The sequence below is a fragment of the Falco biarmicus genome, chromosome 6 (genome assembly GCF_023638135.1).
Source record: "Falco biarmicus isolate bFalBia1 chromosome 6, bFalBia1.pri, whole genome shotgun sequence".
Taxonomy (NCBI): Eukaryota; Metazoa; Chordata; class Aves; order Falconiformes; family Falconidae; genus Falco; species Falco biarmicus.
Window position 1 is genome coordinate 91056965 of NC_079293.1, and position 26001 is coordinate 91082965.

General features: G+C 47.2%; 2 protein-coding genes across 2 annotated transcripts in view; both read left to right on the top strand.

Annotated features, from left to right (window-relative positions):
* Nucleotides 1–22671, top strand: MORN2 (MORN repeat containing 2). Its single transcript, XM_056342340.1, is given in 3 exon segments — nt 1–1717; nt 16446–16495; nt 21634–22671. Coding segments are annotated over 3 exon segments (258 nt in total). The 5' UTR covers nt 1–1583; the 3' UTR covers nt 21708–22671.
* Nucleotides 21712–26001, top strand: part of ARHGEF33 (Rho guanine nucleotide exchange factor 33) — a 19890-nt gene continuing 15600 nt past the window's right edge. The window contains exons 1-4 of the mRNA XM_056344684.1: nt 21712–21738; nt 22657–22821; nt 24433–24554; nt 25474–25616. Coding sequence (XP_056200659.1) covers nt 21712–21738; nt 22657–22821; nt 24433–24554; nt 25474–25616 — 457 coding nt within the window. The remainder of the gene's footprint in view (nt 21739–22656; nt 22822–24432; nt 24555–25473; nt 25617–26001) is intronic.

Here is a 26001-nt window from a genome sequence, read left to right on the forward strand (position 1 = left end):
CAGACACAGAGAGGCTGCCGTGGGGGTGTTTCCTCAGGGTTCTTGCGCAGACAGCCACCGCCCTGCCGGTCCACTGGGGTCTGCTCTGCCCCATGCCAGCTCCCCACCACCCCCACAGCGGGGCTCAGCCGTGGTGGAAGGTTGGGTAACAAGACTGCTGCTGGCTTGCACTCCGGGCACGGCACCCAAAGGCACCTGCTCCAGCAGGCCTTGTGTGCTCCAAGGGCCCACCTCTGGGAGCCGCCTGTCCACTGGAGACGGAGTCTGCTCTGGGAGAAATGGGGCTGTGCAACAGGACAAATGCATTGCACAATCTCATAGGTTTTTGCCTCTCAGATGCTCTGTCTTGAAGTGAAAATACCTGTCTCCCAGCACTCTTGTTTCCTAGAGGGGGAGTGCAAAAGGACACCCAGGGGTGTGCTTGAGAGGAACGGTCATTGACTCCACACCAGTGCCAATAGAAATACATACATTGGCAGCTGGGAAAATGACAAGGTAATTTTAAGTATTCCTTCATTTTAAAATGTCTCTGGGTTTGGAGTGGGGCATGTCTCATCATATCCACCTTACAAAGACACAGAAAGTCATAACCTGAGAAGGATCAGACCAATGCCACAGGGTCTTCTTCCACCTGGGAATCTTGTCACAGCCCAGTATGAAGACTTGAGACACCTGGGGTCTTCAGATGTCCTGCTGCCTCTCGAGGCTCCTGCAAACACACTGGTCATTGCTGGCAGGCAGGCCCTGGTGAAACACCCGGGCAGCGTCTACTGTGCTACCGTGAAAGCCCAGCATGAATGGGCTGTGCACAAACAGTGGGCTAGGCATGGCCCTGCTGCGCGGGCGTATACACCACACACACATCCCACAGAGAAACAAGAGCCCTGGCCAGCGACAGATCCACTGTTGTTTGGCTGCCCTTGGTTACTGAGTCCCCCAGGAATGAATCAGTAAGTATAGGAAAACTGCTTATTTTGTTGATGCTGAAGAGGAGGCAGTCCTTGAAACAAGACAAATAAGGGTCTGCAATTAGGAAACAGCATCTTGTGGCTTTATTGGATCTAGTCTGGACTTTTTTTCAGTGTCTAAGAAGAATATCGGTGCCGTGATAAGAATTAAGATCATGTCACAGAAGTGCTTTACAGCACAGATTTAAATCCCCAGGCATGGCTTAGTGGCCTAGGCTGAACAAATGGAAGACCTGTGCTGCATTGATCCACAGAAAGAAATTCCAGCAAATTTAATTAATCCCTCAGGCTGTCAGGGTAGATGAGTTATTTGCAGGGCTGGGGACAGCAGTTCTGTGCTGCATAGATTGTTAAGGTCCTGTAAGACTACCAGCAGTGGAGGGGTTTATTGGACACTGTGGCCGGCCACAACCTTCTGAGCTCTTACCTGAGATCCTTGCAGAAGCAGGGACCTGTCTAGATCTGAAAGAACAGTCACTGTCCTCTCCATTATCATAGCTGCATATGATAGCAGACTCAAAGGCAGCAATCTGAAAGGATATTGTAATGAAAGAAAATCATGCTGTAAGCATAAACAGTGACCATTGCCTTTATCCTTCATCTCATTAAACGCAGATGAATGGCACTGGAAGGCTAGAACATCCTTCTGGGGCAATTTATGAAGGCGAGTTCAAAGACAAGTTTCACGGGCCTGGAACCTACACATTTCCAAACAGAGAGAAGTCCATTGGACCATTCAAGGAAAACAAGTATGTTTGAAATGGAAGAGTCGAGTAGTCTTCTCTATTAGTTTTGATTTCATAAGCTGTCAAGTACATATAAAATTCACCCAGCGCAGGAGTAGGCTTCTTTTGCTACCAGTGAAACTTGCACTGGGTATCTGAGATTGCTGATCCCAGTTGTATCCTTTTCATTAGATCAGCCAAAAGTCTGTGATTCATTCCCAGTCAGAAGTTTTCAAGATGGTTATTCCACACACCCACCTTTTGTTACCACGTTTCTGGGCTCAGGCTGAGTTCAGAGAAATAGAACAATTCAGACCCCTTTCAGCGCTGTTGTTTCAAGCTGTCTGCCTACAGATATGTGCAAAAACACGGCACTGATTTGCACTGATAGTTTGCAAAGTTTGTGTTTACTTATTTTTTTGAGGTAAAGTACAAATTTCAGAGACATGGGAAAATGTGGAGGTTTACTTTAATTACTCAGAATAAAATATATTAATGGCACTCATATAAACATCAGCTGAGTTAATTTCTTTTGAATAAGGGTGTGTGTTTTAAATTGCTAAGATACCAGCTTTTCCTAAAACAAGAAGCTGATACCCACTTCATAATCCACAGAGCAGATTTAATGCGAAAATTAACCATAAAAAAATGACATGAGTATGTTCATGTTTATTCTCCTTAATTACTTCTCTGTCAAATTTGCTAAGTTTGATTTAGGTTTAATTTTTCTTTAAGTACCTCCCCAGTCCAGTATCTGAAAAAAATCTAAAATGCACGTTTGTTAATGTGTGGTCTTTTATCAGAAAAAAAAGCTCTGTCTTGCCCTGCTGACCAAAAATAGTAGCCACAATAGTCCTAGAATGATGACCGATTTTTTTTAAAGGATCAGACACCAAATGAAATACGTGTTACAGAATGTACCTGGATACAAAATGGGAATCTGTATGACAAATGTTTTGGGAAAAAGTAAAGACATCTATTTCAATGCTTTAGAACAGAGTGAAGTTATGCCTCTATTACAGTGGCGTGTTAAAATGTGCTACAGAGCTTCTGTCTTTTGTTTTCATGACAAATGTGAATTCTGCACGATGTCTAAACCTGTGCGTATGCATCACTTCAGTGAGGGCATTCATCATTAGATCACCTACACTGATTTAAGGCATTTTCCCTCAAAAATCTTAGGGTGATGCCTCCACTCTCCTGTGAAAATACAGCACATTGCAAAGGGGCCAGCACAATGCTTGTCACTAGCAGCTGATTTGTAGAGAAAACCAGCTGGTTCTGATTTGAACTTGTGATTTCAACAAACTAAAATGCTGACGTAGATACACCCTTGGCAGCAGAAATCCAGTCTTTGCCAGCCACTGCTGTTTTCACCAGGGAATTAAGACTTCTCCTTTTTGACACTGGTTTGTGACTGTTAACACGCACCAGACCCAATGCAGGCTATTTTGCCAAGTTTCAGGGTTGCTAGTTTCCACCCGCTTTCCTATTTCCTCACAGAAATAGGTCTCAGTTCACCAGATCACTGTGGCTTTCATGAGAACATAAATAGGCAGCACCATAGCAACTTGCTGTGGCTGCTGGGTGGCTTCATTTTTTAAGGGAAACAAATCTCCGCTAATTGATTTTCAAAGTTATTTTCCACTCATCTGCAAGGGATGCTGATGCACAGACCTTTCTTCTTTATAGCAGTTTTCAGCTATAATGATAAGCTTGATCACACCTTTCAAAGATCTGCAAAAATATATGGTTTATGAGGACTGAATTCACACAGCATTTACTTTTTTTTTCTTCCCCACAGGAGGCTGTAAATCCTTGTAGTGTGTCATAACAGCATGTAGCAGGATGGGGAAAAGGTAAGAGAGGATGGATTTTTACAGCGAGAAGATCACACAGGAACAACTGGAAGCACACACTCAGACATCTTTAAGATGCCCCGAATGAAAATCAGGATAAACTTCATATGACTTAATTCCTGGTAACTTCAAATCATGACTGGAGCTATGAAGTTTTGTGAAGCGCATGTCAGTAGTAAACAAAATTAAGTTACTTTTCAGACTGATCAGCTGAAGTCTTCTAAGTGAAAACCTTAAAGAAATTAAGTTGGATAGGGTGAATTTTTAAGTGGAACAGCTGATGACTAGGATTTTTTGATATTTTTTTTTGTTATTTTAACTTGCCTTAGGTATGTCTTTCTCCCCGAGTTTCAAAAAAACCCTGTCATCAACAAATTAAGCCTAATTTATGCTCAGCTCTTCTAACCTTCCCCAGAAAACAAACCTCACCACTCACAGAAGCTTTTACAAACACAGGGCTCATACGATCAATGTTTACCCTAAGCCAGACTTGCATAGTGGGGTCTAGATAGAGAGCAGGTGCAGCTGTACCATGGTAGTTACTCCTCACAGGTCAAGCCAATAAGTGCCAGGCTCCAGTACCAGACTGCTCAAGGACCATGCACCAAAGCTGCTTTTCTCTGGGAGGCGAGGTGCACAGGAGAGTGCAGAGGGGAGACTGATTGCTGCCACTGGCCTATCAAAAAGTCTAATGCAATGAAAAATCTATTTCTATTTTTGTTTGGTCGTCAAAGGTCTCTGCACTATGAATCTAAATACTTTGCTTTACAAAGCAGAAAAACTACTTTATAGTTAAAAAACCCCACAACATACCAGTGCTGTCAGGAAAAAATGTGTGTTGAGTCTTTGCTTGCCAGATACTTAATGGAGTTTTAGTAAATACCTGTCCTTGTCTCCATTTGCAGACACAGTGTACAAATGCTGTTCCTTCAGCTTTGCCTTCAAATATTCAGCTCATTTTGCTAGGATCTGGAAAACTCTTGGGCCCTGAGGTTTATTAGCAAAATGAAGAAACAGCACATTATCAGCAGACTGAAACATACTGGGCCACCTGCAACAAAGCAGCTCATAGATTATTTGGCAATATAATGCCTTTCAGCCCTTTTTCTTAAAGCTGTCTGTAGGAAAAATTCCATTTGGTATGTTTTATTCATAGATTCATGAAGCTACATGCTTCTCTTTTGATTTATTAAAAAAAATATTTTCTAGCTTGAGCTGTTTGTTGAATTCACAGGTATCTTTGACCCACCAAAAATGCACTTTCCAGAAAACTCCTTCAGAATTATAATTTTCATTTTGTTCAGTTTCATTGTTTTGCTCCTGAAATAGCCAGCTCCAAAAAAGAAATACATCTGCCCCCAGTCCCTGACTTCAGACATTGCAGCATCTGCACAGAGCTGCTGTTTACCTATAAGCCTATCCTTTCAGCTCCTTTGCTAGGACTCCGTAAGAATCACAGAATGGTTTGGGTTTTAAGGGGCCCCAAAGACCCCCCAGTTCCAGCCCCCTGCCACGAGCAGGGTCACCTCCCCCAGCCCAGGCTGCTCCCAGCCCCGTCCAGCCTGGCCTTGGCCACTGCCAGGGATGGGGCACCCTCAGCTGCCCTGGGCAGCCTGGCCCAGCGCCTCGCCGCCCTCACGGGGAAGAATTTCTTGCCAATATCTAACCTGAATCTCCCCCCTTTCAGTTTAAAGCCAGTACCCCTTGCCCTGTCACTAAATGTCCTTGTAAAAAGCCCCTCTCCAGCTAAAAAGCTACAAAACAAAGTCAAAACAACAACGATAAAAGTCACCTCCTGTAGGCACTGGAAGGCCCCAATAAGGTCTCCCCAGAGCCTTCTCTTCTCCATGCTGAACAACCCCAGCTCTCTCAGCCTGTCCTCACGGGAGAGGTTCTCTAGCACTGTGATCAGCTTCATGGCCTCCTCTGGACTCTCTCCAACAGCTCCATGTCCTTATGCTGGGGCCCCCTGAGCAGACGCAGCACTGCAGGAGGGGTCTCACAAGAGCGGAGTAGAGGTCATCAGCACACATCACCACATTTATCTGTGCTGCACAGCAATTATACTGATTTAGGCTGTACAGTTTTACATTTCAGTTCTCTGCCTGAAGGATATATTTGAAGCAGATCTTTGTCTTTTGGGGAGAAATTAGTCTGCCTTTTGTTACCGTTCCTCCTCCTTTATGTCTCCCTGCTCTTATGCTTTGGAGTAATTCACTGGACTGGCTCAAACCTTTTCCTGACACCCCTGGCCTCGGGTTACCTGCATTCTCCCCATGATTTCTTGACACCCTTTGGAGCAAAAAGCCCTGCAGAACCTTGGTGAAGAAATGGAGCAGCCATGGAGGGCTGCTGCCTCCCACTCACCCGCTTCCCTCCAAACCCTTACTTATTTTGCCTCAAAGGAAATTTTTCATGATCTAACAAGCAACAGAAAATGGACAAGTGCTGGTGGTTGCTGCCCCCCTGCCCTGCTCCTTTGGCAACCTTGTTCTTGGCCCCTGAATGAAAGAAGGGGAGCCCTCTTGGCCCTGGCAGCCCTGCTGAAGCTATGCATGGTTGGAGACTGAGGGTGGCAGAGAAAGCGAGGTGGAGCTGGTCCCATCTCCCTGTTCCCAGCTGCAGGCTGCCTTGCTTGGGTGCCACAGGAGGTACTTAAGAGCCTTCGAGCTCAGAGAAGTAGCAGAGACATATTAGCACTCCGCTCTCACCGCACAGCCCCCTCTGTCAGTCACTTCACAAGACTTCTCACCTCCCCCCCCTTCACAGCAGCATGCAGTTCTAATTAAAAAGGAAGAAAGTCAGTATCGTCTTCTTCCAAGAGCACAGTCCTGATTTTTACATGGGCATGCAAGGATGTGACCTGAAGATTACATAATTAGAAGACATTTGTTAAGCTTGCGTTTTAAATCAGTGATTAGCATGTGACAGTCCCATCCTGGGAAACGTCAAGCCACCGTTGCTCTTTCTCTCTCTCTCTCTCTCTCTCTCTCCTTTCTTGCACAGTGCTAATTCCCAACTCTGGCAACCACCAGTGCTGAAGGATCTTCAACTAGCCTGGGGTAAGTTTAAAATGTACTCGGCACGGGATGAAGAGTGGGATTAATAATACAATTTTTCATATTATTGGAAAAAGCTAGTCATAGCTATTTAATATTGCATGCACAGCACATAGCATAGTATTTAAAGTGTTTTCCATCTTCAGTGCCCACAGTTATTTCCAGCTTTCTTCTAAGACTGTGTATGGAGATCTAGCTTCTTAGTGTGCTGGAGAATCTTGTAAGGATGCATTTATAGTAAGGTCTCTAAAATACAAGGTTAAAAAGACCTTTTTTGCTCTTACCATTTAAGAGCTAAATTGAGGTATCATGCTGAATTGAAGTATTTGAATGACAACTATGTTAGAGTTAGCTGGAGACAAAGCACGAGAGTGATGAGAGTAAATCACTGATTATTTGCTTTCTTTAGAGGACTGGGGGTTGATCCCCAAGTGGGATATTTAAAACAGCCAGCAATCTCAGCCAGCAGGATTGAGACAATCACCAGGAATATCACAAGCATTTATTTAGGAAAATTGTGGATGTTTAACACCTGAAGCAGCAAAAGTGCATATGGATTACCCTGCACTGTTACCCATGTCATGATTTCAGAAGCAGAATGGGACAGAAAGCCAAACTAACAATAACTGTGGTCCATCAAGGCTAGGCTGTAAATGCTTTACTGAACTTTGCCTATTTGCATGCTGATGCTCAGAGTATTTGGTCTTCTTAACAAACGATCCTCTGCACAGCTGATTGTTTCTCCTAGTTGTGCCATTCCATATGGGGGTAGCGCTGGAAGGGTGAGCATGCTCACACAAATGCAGTGCAGGCTGTGAGACCTGCCTCCCCCCTTCCCTTTCCTGGTTTGTGTGGGAATTCCACCCCTGCGCTGCCTCAGTGGCACCTTGCTCTGGTCTTCAACCCTGTGCCTGGGGGATTGCTGAAGAAGGCAACCTGCTGGGCCCTCCCTGTCCATCCACACCTTCTCCCTCGGGGATCTCAGGGGAAGTAGGTGCTGGCTCAGGCTCTGTTAACTTTCATATACTGCCTGCTCTACTCTAGGGGGGCTGCAGTGGCAGCTGCTCGTACAAGGTGTCAGGGCAGCATTTTTTGCTGGACACCAACAGCAGAATCATGGCTATCGCTAATGGCAGAAGAGACACTCAGCTCTGGTTCTTGGGCTCAGCAGCTGCAGCTGCTGGAGGGAAGACAGAGACAAAAGGGGAAAATACTTCCTTTTGCCACAATGGAGGATTCTGGTGGTTTTAACACCCTGAAACAATTCTCTGAGCTTAGCTCCAGAGATGTCATTCTGGCTTGTTGATAGCTGCAAGAGGGTAAATGAGTTTTAATGCTCAGCTCTGAAGAAACAAGCATGTCTCTGCCATTTCTGGTCCCTAAAGCAGGGGAGCCATGGGCTTGAGTTGCAGGCCAAGACAGTCTGCTGATGTATTCACATGAGTGGGTGTTGAGCCTGTCTGGTGGGGAGCTTGCAGAGGAACATCTTATTGATGAGGAAACTACCCTGTGTGGTGGGCTGGTGTATCAGCCAAACCTGCTGGTGTATCAGCCAAACCTTGGATTTGGTGTGGGTGGAGGCCTGACAGTGGTTTAAGAAAGCAGCTGCATGGAGGGCTTGTTCTCTAAGCCTGCTGATGTGCACATGCATTCACATATATGCGTATGGGAAGGGGTTAAGGGTGTGGGGCTTGCTAGCACTGAGAAAAAAAGGTGAAGGGGTATGTGTTCCTTTTGCAGCTTTTAACTGCCTCAAGGGGGTTGTAAAACAGATGGAGTCCAGATTCTTCTCAGAGGTGCACAGTGAAAGGCAAATTGACACAAGCTGCAGCAACGGGAAACCCTGAGACTGGACGTTAGGAAAAATATTCTTCCCCAGGGTACTGGAGGGCCCAGAGAAACTGTGAAGACTCCAGTGTGGGAAATATTCAGACTGGAGCTGGACACAACCCTGAGGAACCTGATCTAGTTTGGGGTTAGCCTTGATTTGAGCAGGAAGTCGGACTACAGATATACAAGTGTTCCTACTCACCTAGACTCTGCTGTGAGCTTATGACTTGTTTGCTGCCAGCAGAGACAAGGATTTGACCAAGCACCGTGTGGGGCCAAATATCAGTCCTATTTTACAACCCCTTTTTGCCCCTTTTAGGAGCAAGCCAGACACTGTTCAGCCAACTCAGGCTGACTCAAACCCTTGTCCCTGCTGTGGACAGCATTAACAGCTTCCCCACCCAGCAGTCAGGGGGAACAGAGGACAAGCGTTTTCTCCAAACCATGGTGAGATGCACCTTCTGTTTTAGTGATGAAGAAGGACTGACTAGTTTTGCTCCATATGTCCATATGCTTCCAGTTTAGAAGAACCAGGGACAGGCAGGCAATGTTACATATTCATGGAATCCAGCAGTGAGCCCTAAATGCCAGAAAGTAGCCAACATAACACAATTATTTAATGTAAAAAAGACAGAACTGAGAGGTGACTCAGGAAATTGCAGGCTGCACTACAGGACACAGAAAAGACAGTTACTCTCATAAAACAGGGAAGATTTTCTGGACCCACTTAACCAAGGTCAACCTACTTTGCAGTGCAGTCATATAGCAGAGTTCCTGGTGGTGCCTGGAGCAGGAGGGGATGGCAGCATCCCCAGTGTCCCAGTTTCAAAGCTTCACTCCTGACCTCTGCAGAGGACAGACACTGTGCTCAAACATTGCCCTTGTCTGCAGGAATGTGATGTGGAAGCTCCTCAGTTAAACCTCCATGCTGTACGGGTATTGTTTTGAGCTTCCTCTATAAGGAAAAATTAATTCTGATACCCAGGAACCCACAGTGGTTTTATAACCCGAGAGATAAGATGAATGCCAAAGGGTTGAAAGTGCGTGAGAACAGAAGACAGGTAGTGGGGCAATGACACATCTTCATATGAGCCCTTCTTCTACAAGTATAACTTCTCATTAAAACCTCGTGTAGGTTACTTTTCTCCATATCAGACAAACCTCCTTCTTTGAGCTGGACCCAAGATGTTTCATGTCATCACCTGCAGCATAGCAGAATGCCCTCCTGTGAGCATCTCTTAGATGTATCAGGGAGTTTTCCAAGTGATAGCGGAGGGTAGCCACAGATGCTCTTTGTGTTGCATCCTTTGCTCTGAATCACTGTGAGACTGGACTGATAGCATAGACCCTGTGATCTGCTGGGGAAAGGATCCTGCTGAAGTGGGACCTAGACAGACCCTCATGCATTTTGAGGTCGCATGTCTGGGAGGGGCTGTTCTAAGAGCGGAAATAGACAGCACTTGGTGGAACTGAATCATGCTTTAATTCTGGCTTTTCCTCACCTTGGATGTCTGCCATTGCAACCTGTTTACACATTGTTTCCTCATGCATTTCCATGCCCTGACTTCCCCAGTTAAAGCTATGCAGCAGTATGGGTTAGAGATTCTCATTTTTCCAAGCTCCCACAATAAATGTTCTTGGTACCAGCAGGGTATGGTCACCCTGCCTTGTGAAGGCCAGAGGTATGAATGTCCTATTATCACTGGAGATTTAGGGCTCCTCAGAATAATTCAGCAAGTTGATAGTAAAATTATAAAATCTTTAAGACAGGCTAAGCAGTTAAGTGTATTTAATGGTACATTAATATAACTAATTCCATATAATTGATATTTGTAATTATTATTATTAATAGTTAACAATTATATACTGTTATTTTGCTATAACTGGCAAGGTAAAACTTTAATAATATAAAAGCTGAATGGGTAAAAATATGTATATGTTCTTGTTAAAAAGAAAAAATTTAATGATTTTTCAACAAAAAGCTGTTTTCATTGTTTTCAGTGAAAATTTTTCTCACAGAATGTTTATGTTTCTATCATATCTGTTTTGCCTGTTTGCTCCTTTTTCCCCAATACTTTAAAAACATTTCTCAATTCTGAAACCAGTTCTCAGTCTTAAACATGCTGGTCCCAGTTCAATGGCCCACTAACAAAAGCCTCATGAATTTGCTATGGCATCGACTAGTCTAAACTGGGACAATGCTATGGCATCGACTAGACTAAACTAAACAAGCTGCAACTGAAGTTGAAGTTAGAAGTCTGTTTCACACACAGACCCAAACTTAGGTACCTCCTCCCCAAAGCTACTAGAGGGGAGGTTTAGTTACTTTAAAAACAACTGCATATTTATGTGTTTCAAATAACATTCTTGCCATTCTTTGGAATACCTATCAGAAAAACAATTACTGATTTTTTTCTGCTAAAGAGGGCTGGAACAGACAGCACAGGAGGTGAGGCTGAGGGAGTGGGTTTGTTCAGCTTGGGGAAGGGAAGGCTGGGGGAAGCTAGCCTGCTACAGCCATCTGCAACTACCTAACAGGGGTTATAGACCAGATAGTCAGGCTCTTCTCACAGACACTGTGAAAGGATAAATTGCCACGGGCACAACGTGCAACAAGGGAAACCTTAACTGGCTATAAGGAGAAAATTCTTCCCTAAGGGAGCAGTGCAGCCCTCGGACCCGCCCACAAAGTTCGAGAAGTCTTCAGCCTGGGAGATATTCAGACTTTGACTAGATATGGCCCTGAGCAATCAGCTCTAGCTTTGGGGCTAGCCTTGCTTTGAGTCAGGTAAGAACAGAGGTCCCTGCCCATCTAAACTCTGCCATGAGCCTGAGAGTCTTCAGAACAACACCCACCCTACCCCTTTTACACTATCAGCTGATAGAAAACAGATTTAATAAACGATTACATTTTTCTCACTATAACCAGTCATCCACCTAGAGGCTCTCCCAGCCTGTCTGTACAAAGCCCACATCCAAAGTCCCTCCACCTTTGCTCAAGTTTTCCACAAGATCCTCTGTCTTGAGAAGACAGCAGATCTTCTTAGGAGGAGATCTCATAAGCAGCTCTCTTACAAATAAGTTTATCCTTTCATTAGTCATCGATTTAAAGAAGATGCTCAACTCTCAAGTCCCTTCAGCACTGTTCTGGAAGCCTTTTCAGTCCACACCACGCCCTCAGCAAAAGGCTGGCCGGGCATGCTGACCACAAGAGGCATCCCTCACCACAGCTCACAAATGCTCAGCATCGCCCCCACCTAAGGGGCCATGGTGGTGCCACCATTCTCCTCCCTTAAGAGTTCCACACTGGAAAGCTGTCAGGTCGAAAGTTTGTGGCCCCCAAGCTACAATGCTGACTGCACCAGAAGCAACTGCTTCTGCAGCGATTTCCTAAAGCCACCCAGGGCTCTTTCATCTTTTGCATCTCTCCCAGCTGTTTAATGCTCTGTGCCTTTCTCTGTGCCCGCTTCCTCGAAAACATGACCCCAGGCTTCTCTGAGACACGGCAGCTCTCCCAGCAGAGCTGCATCAGCAGTGCTCTGTGCTGTAATTATGCTGTCCCCTCCAATCCCATTAGCAAAGCTAATGATAACTCACATTGGCCTTGGGCATATCTATGTCAAACAGGAATGGAGATGGGAGATTATTCTAGAATCCTAAACCACATCTAGTTTCCTGGTAAGGCTGGACAAAAGCAGACTTGAATTAAACCCTGGGGAGAGGAAGCATGGATGTGGGGCAGTGCCCATGCTGATAAGAAGCGTGAGCTGGTGCAATCCATTTTTCTGGGGCTCTGCCTGCGTCATTAATCAGACATTATCTTAAGACTGTTCCTAAGTCCTAACCCCATTACTGGACTGATGAGATGCTTTACCAAGGGAGTGACTTGGGCACGGCATCATGTTCAGTTTGCCCTGGTTTCCAGAGAGGCTGCAACTCTACGCATTGAGGTGCCTTGCAGCACTCCTGCACCTCCAAAAGTCAGGGAGACAACTGACAGAGAAAGCAGGCATGGCAGTACAAGTGCCTCCAAAGTGCCCAGGATTGTGCAGCAGCAGCACTGTGAAAGCAGTATCTCCGTGGCCCAAACACAAGTTTGGAGGACCTTTTGGGTGATTAGTTGCATAGCAAAAAGCTGGTTCTCTGATGCAGACCCATGCAAGATGTTCATGTGCTGTTCAAAATACATCTCATTTTGCTTCTGTGTTCATGCAAGAAGCATCTTGCTGAGCAAATAGTCTCTGTGGGATTACACAGTACTTCTTAATCACCCACATAAGCAGTCCACATAAACACAAATGGACTTGGGCTGGGAGGGAAGTGTTTGTACCAGCACCCACTCAGCTTGTGGAGGCACTGTGAACCCAAACAAACCTTTAGGATGCCTCATTCCCTCTCAAATCCCTCCTCCTCCTCCTTTTTCTTAACTTTGAGCATCTCCGCTCAATAAACCCTTTCTGCATCTTTCTGCACTCAGGGTTCAGACCAGCTGACCCATCACAGGGCTCACATGTGGGCAGCTCTAAGCCATGGGATGTTCCCAGTGACCAGCCAGAACCCTCCAGAGTGAGGACAGGAGTCCCTGCAACCAACTCTATAGCAACCATGGACTCAAACAAACAAGAAGGTAAAGCATCCTCTTATTTCACTTCTTTATAGTATGAAAGACTGAGGAAGAAACCTGCTGTCATATGACTTGTCTGTTTGCAGCTGCCAGCCAGCCCGCCCCCTGAGAGCATTTCTTAGCCATGGCAGCTGTGGGCAAACACTCTCTTCTTTTAGTTTCATAGAAATATCTGGGGTTTGAAGTTTTTATTTCTTATTTTAGAAACACCTCCCTCTCCCCTCTGGAAAATAATCCTGTGGCATGTGTAATGTCCAACATGGGAAGTCATTCCCTCAGACCCACTTCTGCCTTGGGATGTACAGAGACCTCTGTCAAAAGGTCAAAAGCTATGTCTTACATGAGGGCACTGTGATGAGGATCTGCTTCTCTCCCCCACATGCTCTGTTGCAAGGGGTTCTCGTTCATGTCAGTGCCACAATGCAGACTTCAGCACCAACAGAAGCACCAGGATGTATCCAGAACACGCTGCTTGCATGCAATCAGTCCTGCTACAGTCAGCAGCACTTCTAAGAAGTCTGCAGAACTCAGGGGGTTCAGGTACAGGGTTTTAGTCGTTATTTGCTTTAGATGTTCTTTTTGCAGAGAAATGTGGGGCTGGTGGTACTTGCTTTCCACCCCAAACCCCTTGCAGCATTGTGTTCTGCCTTGCCACCTCAGAGGCAACTGTGTCCATGTGGTGAGGAACTCTTGAAACTATGAGGAGCATGGGAAGCAGCTTTAGGAGTGCCCCAACTGTCAGCTTAGGAGAGAGCCCGGACCACCTCTTTGCCTCTTAAAAGATGTTTGGTGGTGCTAACATTCATTCATGGCATAGGTAACAGAAGAGTTAATTTCTCTTTTACTATTATTCTAATTTGACTAAATTAGGTCTGTGTGCCTACCTAGGCCCCTGCAATACAGCAGGCTGAAAAGGAAATTAACTCAGGGATTTTTCCAATTAATTGGTATGCCCCCACGGGCTGTAAATGTTCACTGCAGAAACTGGGAGATAACCACCAACTTCCTTGCTTCTCACAGTGCAACTGTGAGAAGCCTCCTCTGCTCCACCTCTTAGGAGTGACTTTGTAGAAATGATATGGGTTTTGACTGCATCCATGCACAGAGTGCTTCTGCTTCTGCTCATGGCAAAGCTGGGAGGTAAAATCACAGTAGCAGGGATCCTCTTCTTTCTTCTGGTCTTGCTCAGGAGCAGTTCCTCGCTTTGAGTGTGTCCAAGGTCATTACAGACTGATCTGTATCTAAACCCAAATATCCCTCCAGACTTCTGCAGGGCTTGGGTCAAGCCCTCAGTTATGTACCAGACTGAAAAACACCCAAAGAAAATACGAGGAGAGACCATGGCTCTTCCTTGCTATGCTGTGCTTTTGTGTGATGTCTCTTAGCCCTTCACAAAGCTCAGCATTCAATACATCCACCACTTTGCAAAACCAGCACTTCCTAGTCCTCACAGCATCTGGTTAGTATTGTGCTATTAATTAAGAAACATGTCCTCTTGCTCTTTTTGGGTCAGTCATTACCACCCCACAGTAAGAATCCAGATGTAACATTTACATCAGAACAGACACGTACCTCAGTTATCTTGATTTGGGAGGATCGTGGTACACACCAGCTGCCTTCTCAAGCCTCAGCTCCAGACATTGTGAGAAAGCTTCATCGTCCACTTCAGGCCAGAAATCAGTTTCTAGCTGATTGGTTGCAGAGAAAATCTGAAAAAAAAGACCCAGAAGGGCCAAAGCTGGAAATTAAAATAACCTGTTTGAAACTTGGGACAGTGCAGGCTGGCTGATGAGTTTTTACGCCAACCAGCTGGCAGTTTGGAGTCATGGCTACTTCTCCCAGTTAGCCATCTGCCCCTTGTTTTCCTCGGGAGGAACTTCAGAGGGTATTCCCCAGAGGGTCGGTGTCTGACCCTGCTACCCAGCCCCGTGGCTGCGAGCCCGGCCAGCAGAAGGAGAAGGTGGCATATGGGCAGAGAGGGGCACATGGCCTCTCCCCCTCTGCCTCACTTCCGCAGGTGCCGGGGAATTCGCTCACGGAATCAGAACAAATCCTGGAGACCAGAACAGGGCCAATTCATAGGTGCCCTTGGCGGTAACCCATATTCCCCCTCAGGGGTACAGAAATCAGAACGTAGCTGTGCCTTGTAAAGCTCTGACTTCCAGGCTTCAGCTTTCTACTTCATGTGCTGGCCAACTGCATAGAGTCCTCACTGCACCTTTTTAAACCTCTGCAGGATTGAATTTCTGTGGTCTTAAAAGGCCCAGGTGAGTAAGGCACTGAGCATCTGCAGCCAGCATGGAAAGAGGGAGCCTGGCTGCCCCTAGAATTGGGCATGGGGTCACCACTCATGTCTGTGATTGGCGGCAGAGATGGTGAAGCAAATTGGAGGCAAGAGAAAACCCGCTTCATAAAGTGACATTGCTAAGAGGGGGGTGGGTGGGTGGATGATGCAGATGAGGAACTAGGTGGGTGACATGGTGTTTTCTGGGGGTGGTGGCCAGCCAGGGAGCCTGATGCACCAAGTAACATAGGAACCAATAGCCGTTGGAATGCAATTCTCTGAAAGTGCAATGGTAGCACAACCAGCAATAATTTCTGTTGGATAATTGAAGGCTTCTGCACAGAAGAGACAATGTTAGATGAGGAAATAATAAAGACTTGGTTTCAATCAAGAACCCAGTAATGCCTACAGATCATGTCCCTGCAGTGTCCAAAACAGTTCTGCAAAATAGATATAAGCTCCTCTGTGAGCTAAATCTGTTTCAGAAATGTTAAGTCTAGCTCAATTGTACAAGATCAGATGGGATCACAATGCCACAAAAACCTAGGAATGATGAAACTGCTGAAAAGATGTGTTTCTTTTGTGTTACAAAAGACATTGATTACTGCTTGGAATGTATTGTGACAAAACATAACTTAGGGCTTCAAATATACAGATCAGCCTTTTGTGGAGATAACAGAAATATGTACAAATATAGCAGAGGATAAAATCGACAAGTTCAGAAGAGAGATGGATCAATAATGCTTTAGGGGGAAAAAACTGTGTTACTTAAGGCTGGTATACAGAACTGAACGTCACAGGGAGCAATTTAGTCCTAATTACACATGCAAGCTTTCTTACCTCTTTGCATGGATCAGCTCTGGACAGGCACAGGACAGCAAATGAGGTGAATTTAATGTCTGATTTAGGTGAGCCATTCCCATTTTATAATTGCAGTTTATTTTACAAACAATATGGTGTTCACACCTCCTAAAGTGAGACTTGAGTCCTTTAAAACTGATTTGTACTTCAAGAGGGACTTCAAACCCTCTGTTCCAGTTATTTATAGCAACCATAATAAGTCATGTTAATTGACTGAAGTTCTTTATTCCCACAGGAGAGACTGAAAGTGTGCCTGTGAGTACCCCTGCAACACAGATTTCCCAGGTAAAGATGAACAAAATGCCCTAAATAACTCCAAGAGTTTAAAGAGTTACTAATAGATAAACAGTAGTTAAAGAGCTAAATTAGGTGGAAGGAAAAATGTAGGCACTTACAAGGAACATGGCAACTAAAATGTGCACACTGCATGAATAAATGCCATACATACTACATCTTGGGCCTCTTCTTAAAAGACACCAGTAAAATTTCTCTGCTCACAACCAGTTGTGTTTAGATAGGTGATTTGTGAGTTCAGCTAATTAACTATCTGGCATCATTAGCATCAATTACAGAATGTCAGTTCACTGGGCTCGAGGGAGATTTCATGGCTGAGCTCTGATGAGCTTTCACCAAACCTGATGAACCGTCCCAGGGGCAAGGATGTGCTGATTGACATGGGGCAGGGGTGTCTTCTCCAGCAGGAGGCCAAGTCTCCTGTGGGGCGCTGGCTTATCCTGGCAGCCTCACAGCTCCTTGGAGCATGGCGTGCTCTTGTTGCCTGATAATCCAGAGCAGCTGGGTTGGTCAGAGCATTGGGTCTTGTTGCATGTCTCTGCCTGGCTCCCCAGCCAGGAGCTTGGAAACCCTGTCTTTGAGCCCATGTTGGCTCAAGGTGATCAGGACTTCTGGAGTTCTGGGGTTGCTCTTCGAGTTGACATTCTTGCTGCAATTAGCCCCCACGGATGCAACAAGATTGCCTATACCACAGCCCAGGGAGCATCCTTCCTGTAAGATGCAGTTTCAGTGTTTCTACAGTGATGTTTCCTATGCATTTCCAGTCTGCAATAAAGTTTTGAGCACTTTAAACCTTGGCCTGGTTCAATATGGAACCATACCCCTGAACTGGAAACCCTGACTGTTTTGAGACCTTTGTCACCACCATTGCAATACTAATGCCCATAACTGCTTGTAAGCGCACCACAGCAAGTAGAGAAGATACTGCTTTCCATTAACTAGTCTGTGCTTCTCTTGTCTCATCCTCCTTGCCCACCCAGACAGCTCCAAGCAGGAACTGTGACTGGGTTGCTGAAGGGCCCAGCACAGTGGATCCAACATGCATGGAAAGCTAGCAGACTGTTGGGACAGTGTGCTGGGAACACCGTACACACGTGAAAAACCCAGCTGAGATGTGGATACCCTAATGAATCCTTTAAATGAAAGTTACCAGCTGCCTGTCCCTTCCGCTTCAGCGAGGGGCCTATGGACACTGCAGTTACCAAAAAAGATGGCACAGATGTGAAACAAGAGCTGCTGCTAAGTGCCTGCAGCCCCCGTTCAGTATCCCCATCCTTCTCTTCTGTCCTTACCCCTCCTGCACTGCCTTTATTCCTACCTTCCTTGCCTAGGAATGTAAATACTGGATATAATCCTAGGGCCAAGTTCTCTTCCACTATAAAATCAGCACAGCTCTGCTGCTTTCCCACTACAAGGCATTGCAAGCTTTCCTAATGCTTAGCTGTAGAAGCGCTGCCCTTAAACGCGGGAGTTAGTAGCTATGCTAGAAATTAGTTGTTCCGTGGTAAAAGCATGTATCATGCGGCTCAGAAAAATCAGATCCAGGCGTTGTGGCAAGTGTTGGACTTTATGCCAGATTAATTTTGGGCAGTGTCCTCAGGCAGTCCTCTTTCAGGTGACACAGTATTTACTTCTTCAGATCAGCCGCATAAGAAAATGTGCAAAGTGATAGTAGATAAGCTGGGGGAAGTAACGCAGACAGTACTCCTTCATGGCCACAGAAGGTTTTGCTTTTTTCTAGGATATAACAACAGAATTACTCCTGTGCAGTATTTCTTCATCACGAGCCTGTTTTCTAATGTTTTGACAGGCAGGGCCTGTTCTAGTGTAAGGACCATAGGCAGCTGCCCGGGACAGCAGATGCAAATACCCACACCTTTGGAGACACAGAACCCTGGACAGCCTGGATAGCACTGGGGGAGATATGTGGGGGGACAGGTACTTATGGAAGTAAGGATTCCCTCTCACCCTCTCAGTGGCAGCCAGGGCATTAAACTTGGCTCACTAAGGCTCTGCCCTCTGCTTTCCATTCCAGCCCTTCCTTCTACAAGCCATCTCTGGCCATGACCATCTTCCCTGGGCTGCCTCCAAGTCTGAACAAAGCTTCAGGCTGCAGGGATGGTCACTACCTTTTGCAAACGGCTCAAATTGCTGGCATCCACCAAGTGAGGACGGGGAGGCTCTGCATTTTGCTGCCTCTGGTCCTGGAAGCAACATTAGTCCTGTCCACCCTATGGGGACAGCATAGCAAGTGAGACAAGAGTAGAGGCTCAGCAAAGGAGATTTCACAGCCATTATATTATATACATATTTTTTCTTAATACATATATTTATAAGAATAGCTCCACTCTTGCAAAGGAAAGTCAAAACCAGGCTGGGAAATGCTCCTTGTATGTCTTCTGATCTCACCCTTCTCCTCCCCTCTAGCCATCGTTACTTCTTCCATGTGCTCAGAGTTCCCCCCTCCATGTTGGGAAACACTTCCTCCCCTCTCCAGGTGGACTTCGACAGAGTTCACATTCGCACTGGGCTGGAGGACAAGTGATAGTCACAACTGACTGCTCCCCAGTGTCCTATTAATCAGTCATGGAAAGAGAGGAGGAGAATCCTTCACTTTTCCACAGGCAGCTACCCACAGAGCACAGTGCAGTTACTTGGTCTTGCTAGAGATTTTACTTGCATGGTTTTTTTTCACACAGCTGAAAAATATCAGAGCAGTAGGTAAAATGGGAGTCATGGCCCCCATGAAAGACATAATCTGCTACAGATTCATGGTGCTGGATGCCTCACTGCATTGCTTTGTCAGGTTTGAGGGCCACACTCGAAAGGCAGGTGGGGGACGAAATGCGTATCTTGTACTAAATTATTTAGATGCTTAAATGCTTTTCTAGAACAGTTCTTGGACAAGTTCGAAGGACTCCCTGTGACCATGCAGATTCATTTATCCTCTAGACCAGGGATCCTCAAACTTTTTAACCAGGGGGCCGGCGTGGATGAAGTCGCAGGGACTCATCTGCGGCTGCTTGGTTTCCCCCCCCCAACCCCCAGCGGTGGGGGCGGGGGGTCTGTAAATACCGGGGGCTGGATTGAGGACCCTGGGGGGCGTATCTGGCCCGTGGGCCGTAGTTTGAGGACCCCTGCCTAGGCACTAGTGAGTTCAACTTAAGTTGTTAAGGTGTGCTCCTTAACTTCCGCAACTTAAGTGTGTGTTTATTCCCATGATTAGGTGAGCCAGGGCAACACATTACAGTTAAACTGTTGCCATGTTTCCGTGGTAGTATAAAATCTGTCTTTTATGGTATGCATTGCACTTTAGAAACACTGAATTGGCTTGACTTTCCAGGGATTCACAAACCTGTGACATGTCTCTCTGGTCCTGTAGGCATGACCACTGGGGCAAGATATAAGCATGGGCTGATGCTTCAACAGCTTCCATTTGTTGTAACAGCCTATGGGATTTAAAGGATGGGTTTTTACAGCTTGTCTTTAGAAATGAGCTCAAATTAAAATCCACAGCTCAAGCACCACACTGCACTTAGCAGGAATTCAAAGATAGTGCGTTGTTCCTGGACCACTCCACTCAATTTTGGATCAAATTTGCATCCAATGCCACAAGGCCGTTTGTCTTTCCTTTCTATGCTCTGAGCACTGAGGGCCGTGGAGAGGGAGTGCTCAGGGCATCTCTAGCCGTACAGGCCCTGGCAGATGTGGCTGATTAGTGTTGCTGGCTGCTTTCATCCATCAAGTAGCAACAAAGGTTAACGCGAGTTTTCAGTGTCTGAAATAGCCACTGCAAGCTGCATGGGGCTGAGGGAGGATGTACCAGGCAGGAGAGACCCAGGCTGGGGTCTGGAGCACTGGGAAGGATACGCAAAGAAACCAAGCTAGCACTGTGACTGTGAAAGCAGAGATTGGCCAACAGCAAGCTCCAAAATAACAACTGATTGCCTGCTCTTAGATGCATAGGATATTTTAGTCCAGCCTTTAGTCCAAGTCTTTTTTTAATCTACCTGAACTCTGCTTTCACAGAGCTTTTCAGTGCACATGGACACCAAAGTCTCTGACGTGGTCCCTTTTTGCTGACTTTTGGTGATGCCTAGCAGCATTTTGACTCTGAAAACTCTAGATCAGCAGTGACTCCCATCCCTGTACCCTTCACAAAGGATCTGTCTAGTTTACTCCCTTATTGGAAGCATCTGAGGAGGATATGGCCAGGTTTGTGGGCAGAAACGTTTAATTTTGGGCTTAATCTCCCCAGACATGGTTACCTCCAGGGCCACCTTCCGGACTGCTCTGCTGCTAGCAAGGCTTGAGGCTGTGACATCTCCATCCTGAAGCAGACCTCTAAAATAGATATATTAGATAGAATAATACAGCACAGCATAGAATAGAACAACATATTTCAGTTGGAAGGGACAGATCTGACAAATCACCCCTTTTCACTTCGAGGAAATTGTGTGATGCTGAGCCCTGATTCAGGCTGGCAGGGAGACTCTGCCTTGGCAACGTCAGCTCAGTGTGGAAGTCTGCCAAGCACCTACCTGTGAGCAGGGATGGGAATATTAAAATTTTGCACAGCTTCAGTACTTATATCCCCCCTCTTCTCCGGGCATATACGTTGGGATGTCTGACGATGCTAAGGCCATGTGGCCCCCCCCCTGGCTGATGTATCAGAAGCAGTATGGCCACTGCCTCTCGTAGCAGCCATGGCCCCAAGAAGCTCCTCTAACCCTTCAGGCTGCACTCACAGGTCATAGGGTAAGAATCCCTGTGACACAGGTGTGTCACAGGAAGGTGTCCACGGTGGCCAGGAAGGGTGGGCAAAAGCGTTGAACCAAGGGGTCTGGAGCTCCAGCTGGCCTGGGGAGCCAGGGTTGACTGCCGGAGGAGGGAATATGTCCCCAGCCTCTGTCCTGTCCCAGCTGCTGTCAGTCCGCCTCCTCCTACCTGGGCAGCTCTGGGAACGCGTGTCCAGCCAGACCCAAGCGGGGACTGTGCAGTAAACACGGGGGTAGGAGTGGGGATGTCAGGCAGATGTCCTCTGTAAAGACACTGCCAGTCTTAATCAGAGGAGGATGGTGCATGCCATTGCCCCGAGGTATCGGAAGCCATCTCTGCTCCATTTACAGGACTCAAGCGCCTGAGTTCCCCGGGGTGGCTGTCCTCTTACCATCAGTGCTCCAGTTTTGGACTCAGTTTATAACCAGATGTTAGGCCGAATTTCTGTTGTAAAGGTAAAAACCACTGGTACCGAAGCGCCTTGGGCCGCGACCTTGCCATGGGTTTTGTGCAGGCAGAACAAGTGCCATGCTCACAGCAGTGGGGACAGAGCTCAGGGGTGCCAGCCTGAGCTGCCCCAGAGGGGGTGTCCCTGCTTAACCCTCCGCAAGCCGCCCACCTCCCCTGCTGCCCACTGCCACACCTGCCTTGTCCGCTTGCTATGCCAGCCTGGCTCGGCCCGGCCTGTTTCCTGCCTCACCCGGCCATCAACCAGCTGCCTCCAGCTTAGGTTGTGAGCTCCTCCAGCAGCACTAGGGCCTCTAGGGACAGAAAACAGGGAGAGCGGGCAGTGTCACTGTATGCTGGGGAAGACTTCCCGCTCCCTCCCCATCATGAGTTAGAGAGCTGCCTCCTTCCCCAGGAAGTGCCCACTGACCAAGGACAGACCTTCTCCACAGCCCTTGGAGAGTGAAGAGGTGTTAGACCCGTCTGGGGAGAGCACAAGCCCCACAGGCATGTGGGGGAGGAGGATGTGCTCAAAAATGGACGTGTTCTTGACTGCCCAGCCGCTTTGGGGATTGATAATCTGGCTGCTGTTACTGCAAACCTTCTTGGCATGTTTCAGGCTGTCCTCTCCTTCCACAGACTGACAGGCTGAAAACTGCCAGGGAGCCTGGAAAAACTCTTCTCTCTAACCAGGGGCACGTTGACTGCCCAAGGCAAACATCTCCTACCCTGTGCTGAGGCTGCAGCAGGGGCCGAACCTCCCCTCGTGTCTCCCAGCCATGACAGGTGGAGGAGAAAGACGACAGCACCTTACAGGATGGGGTACACCCAGCCTTCATGTCACTGAGCCATGAGTGACCCTCGGGGACGCAGCTACCCACATCTGGGAGGAGGGACTGAACCCACTGTGTTTGTGGTTCCTCTAGTTGCAGGCATTAGCCTCTGAGTTGAAGGCGGGTTTCACAGAAGCGATGCAGGAGCTGTCGCGAATCCAGCATGGCGAGTACGCCCTGGAGGAGAAGGTCAAGAGCTGCCGCTGTGCTATGGAAGAGAAAGTGGCTGAGATGAAGAATTCCCTCAACACATTCAAGGTAGGAGTGTGACCTGCGGGTGGGGCTGCGTACCTGCCCCGTTTGCTGAGGTGTCACGGGGCAGCACTCCCCCGTCTCCATCAATCCTTCCTGCTAGCAAAGAAAATGAGCTGGCCATTGTTTCAGATGTATCTGGTGTGCTTCCTCTGGCTTTGTGTCGCCCCTGACTACTCCAGCCCAAGTGGAACCCATGCCCTGGCCTGTTTAGCCTTCTTGATGGGCCATGAGGCCGCGCTGTGAGCTGCCCTGGGCACAAGTAGCCCTTGCTCTGGGCTGCACACGTGAGGGGCACGGCCTGTTCACAGACTGCCGCCGGCCATACCTCAGGTCTCCTACACTTCCTGCAGGAACCAAAGCCACCGGGGAGCAGGGAATTAACACAAAACCCTAAAGCCTTTGAAGCTGCATTCCCGCAAGGCCGGGAGGAAGTGCTGCCCGGTTTGATCCCACCCGTGAGGATAAAGACAAAGGACTGGGGAGAGAGCCTAGCAAGAAGGCTTGACATACACTTTAAACCAGCTAGCATCTCCACGCAGAAACTGGATGGTTGCCTGTGAGGAGGCAGGCAGGGGAACTGTTTTATTGTTTTTATGGTAAATTTTCCCCATGGGGTTTTTCTGAGCCAGTAATACCTTGTGAGGTTAAAGAGGGCTGCTTACTGGAAAAGCCCATTACTGACCCCGTCAGAGGGAGAGACAGATGGCACTGGAAAAAAGGAGCCCTGTGGTCCCAGATGAGTAAGGGAGACAACATGAAGTGTAAGGGTGCATATCAGAGGTTTTGAAGCAACGAGAGGCAGGGTTATTCAGGATATTGTTATGGGGGAAAAGGGGGTTTTACAATCCAGATACAAGGAATTATGCAAGCAACAGGAGGGGCAAAGGCTGCTCTCCCTCTGCCTCATGCCCATGTTGACTGTCCAAACACTGAGCTCCCAGTGAAGCCACCTCCTTTCTTGGGGAAAATCCCTCTTGATTTACAAGAGACTCTTGAGCCTCTCTCGCCCATCCTGCTGCTCACATTGATGAAACCTGTAGGAACTTCATGCATCAGGGAGCTCTGCATCCGAGTAAGACTTGGTTGAAACTGCCTGAGGAAAGGATGTGCTGACAGGGAGGTTACGGAGGGCCCAATTTCCTTAGGAATCCAGGCTAAAAAGGCAGCTTCAAGGCCTGACTGGCAAAAGCTTATACATGTGAGTGATCACACTGGGATCTGAACCAAGTGCAACACGTGAACGCACATGCTGGAGAACTGCAGAGGGAAACATGTCTCCTCAGGCCCACCTCCAAATGCCATTAAAGGCAGGAGTTCTCGCAGTGCTTTTCAACTGGTGGTGGATGACACCCTATGTCTCCATCTCCCACCAGTGCCTTAACCATGTGACATCACGCTATCTTGGGGGAGCTGCCCGGAGCTGAATTATGGCTTGCCATGCTGTGCATGGCATTTATTACACACACTGAACTTGCAAAGGAAGAGTGTTGAATCACAGAGCCAATCTCTGCAGCACCCTGAAGCATCTCTAGTGCACACCAGCCAGCATGTAGAGCTGTGCTATGTAAGGCTGATGGGCACCCTGGGAATGCTGTGCTTTTGCCTGTTTCTCAGGAGGAGCTCAGCGATGCAAAGTCAATGATTGAAGAAATCAGTGCCAAGCAGGAGGAAATGCAACAGAAAATTGAGCAGCTGCAGCAAGAGAAGCGTCGGGAATCACGGAAAGTGAAAGCTAAGTAAGGGCCCGAACTCCAGGGCTTTGGAATTGGTTATTAGCAGTGGTATCCATTTTGTTCCTTTCCTTAATAGCTTAATTTCTTAATCTTTTCCTGGCTGGACATGTATACCAACCCTGATTTTAACTGGAAACTCCAGCCTTCAGTTCACCCCAGGCTTTTAGACACATACCCCATGGAGCAAACAGCAGAAAACCACCACCACCTCACTGGGATTCCAACCACAAAATAACCTCAGCAGCTCTCAGGGGAACCAGGGCCTGGTGAAACACACAGACCTGCTAGAGACATGTTGGGGCAGCAATATCATTGAAAGCCAAGAGCCTTCACCGTCACAAGCTATTGCTAAGCCACCCCCATCCAGACAACAGCACTGCAGTTTCCCCTTCCAAGCGTGCAGGGACTCAGTGGGCTCCCGACAGTGCAGTCATGCTCTGCTTTCCTGTCACCAGCCTTTTCTTCTCTGAGCAGGGTTATGCAGAAGCATGTTTGCACACTGCTGGGTCCCACTGTTGCTGTGATGAAGCAGATGGCTCATCCACCTTGGCCCTGATTAGCCTCCTTCGGAAAACAAGAGTTTTGATGATGGGCGTACAGCTGCCTTGATGCAAACACTTTGCAAATCCAGGCTAGCATGTTAGCTAATGAAGCCATTTAATTAGATGAAATATACTCTTCAAAAGAACAGATCTGAAATAACCTTCTCCTTTAGCCAGTGGAAATTACTTCCAGAACGTTGTTCTTGAACTGCATCAAAGCCAACTCCATCAAAGTCAGCTCCTTTCCTGGTCTGTGCTGGAGTTGTCCCACTTGTGACGCTATGCTTGTACTTGTACTGGTGTCTGTCGCAGCTGTAGTGTAGGAGCTTCACCTGTAGCATTCATACTTTCCAACTGCCTTACTCTTTGTATTTGTACAGAAGAGCACAGAAGGATGACCATGGGTCACAGACAGTGCCTACACCTCTCCAGGGCAGCCCATTTCGATCCATTAACCTCCCAGAACCTGTGCTGATCAATGAAGATTTTACAAGTCTTTTACACAACGTGACTTACGAAAAAGGTAGGAAATAGAGCAGGCAAATACAGCATCTTCCTTAGGAAAAAATCCAGGTGGTGGTCACTAGGGTTAAGAGGATACTGAGTTTTCCTCAGGTGCCAGCAGCACAGAAAGAGAATGGGGGTGCCTTCCGTGGCGGCACTGCTCCTGGGTCCAAGCAGGCATGTGCTTCAGCCTAGTCTCATGACAGCAACCTCAGTGCTGGCCCGGATTCAGGAGATGCTGCTCTGTGAACACTGTCCCAGAAGCCATTGCTTGCTTCCACCAAGGAAAGGGAAGCAGGCTAGATCATCTTCCCTGTAATGCTAGTGGTGCAGACACAGAGCCTGGCAGGAGCCCCTGATAAAAATACTGCAACCTGTGTATTTGTTTTCATGTAAGGGAGCAG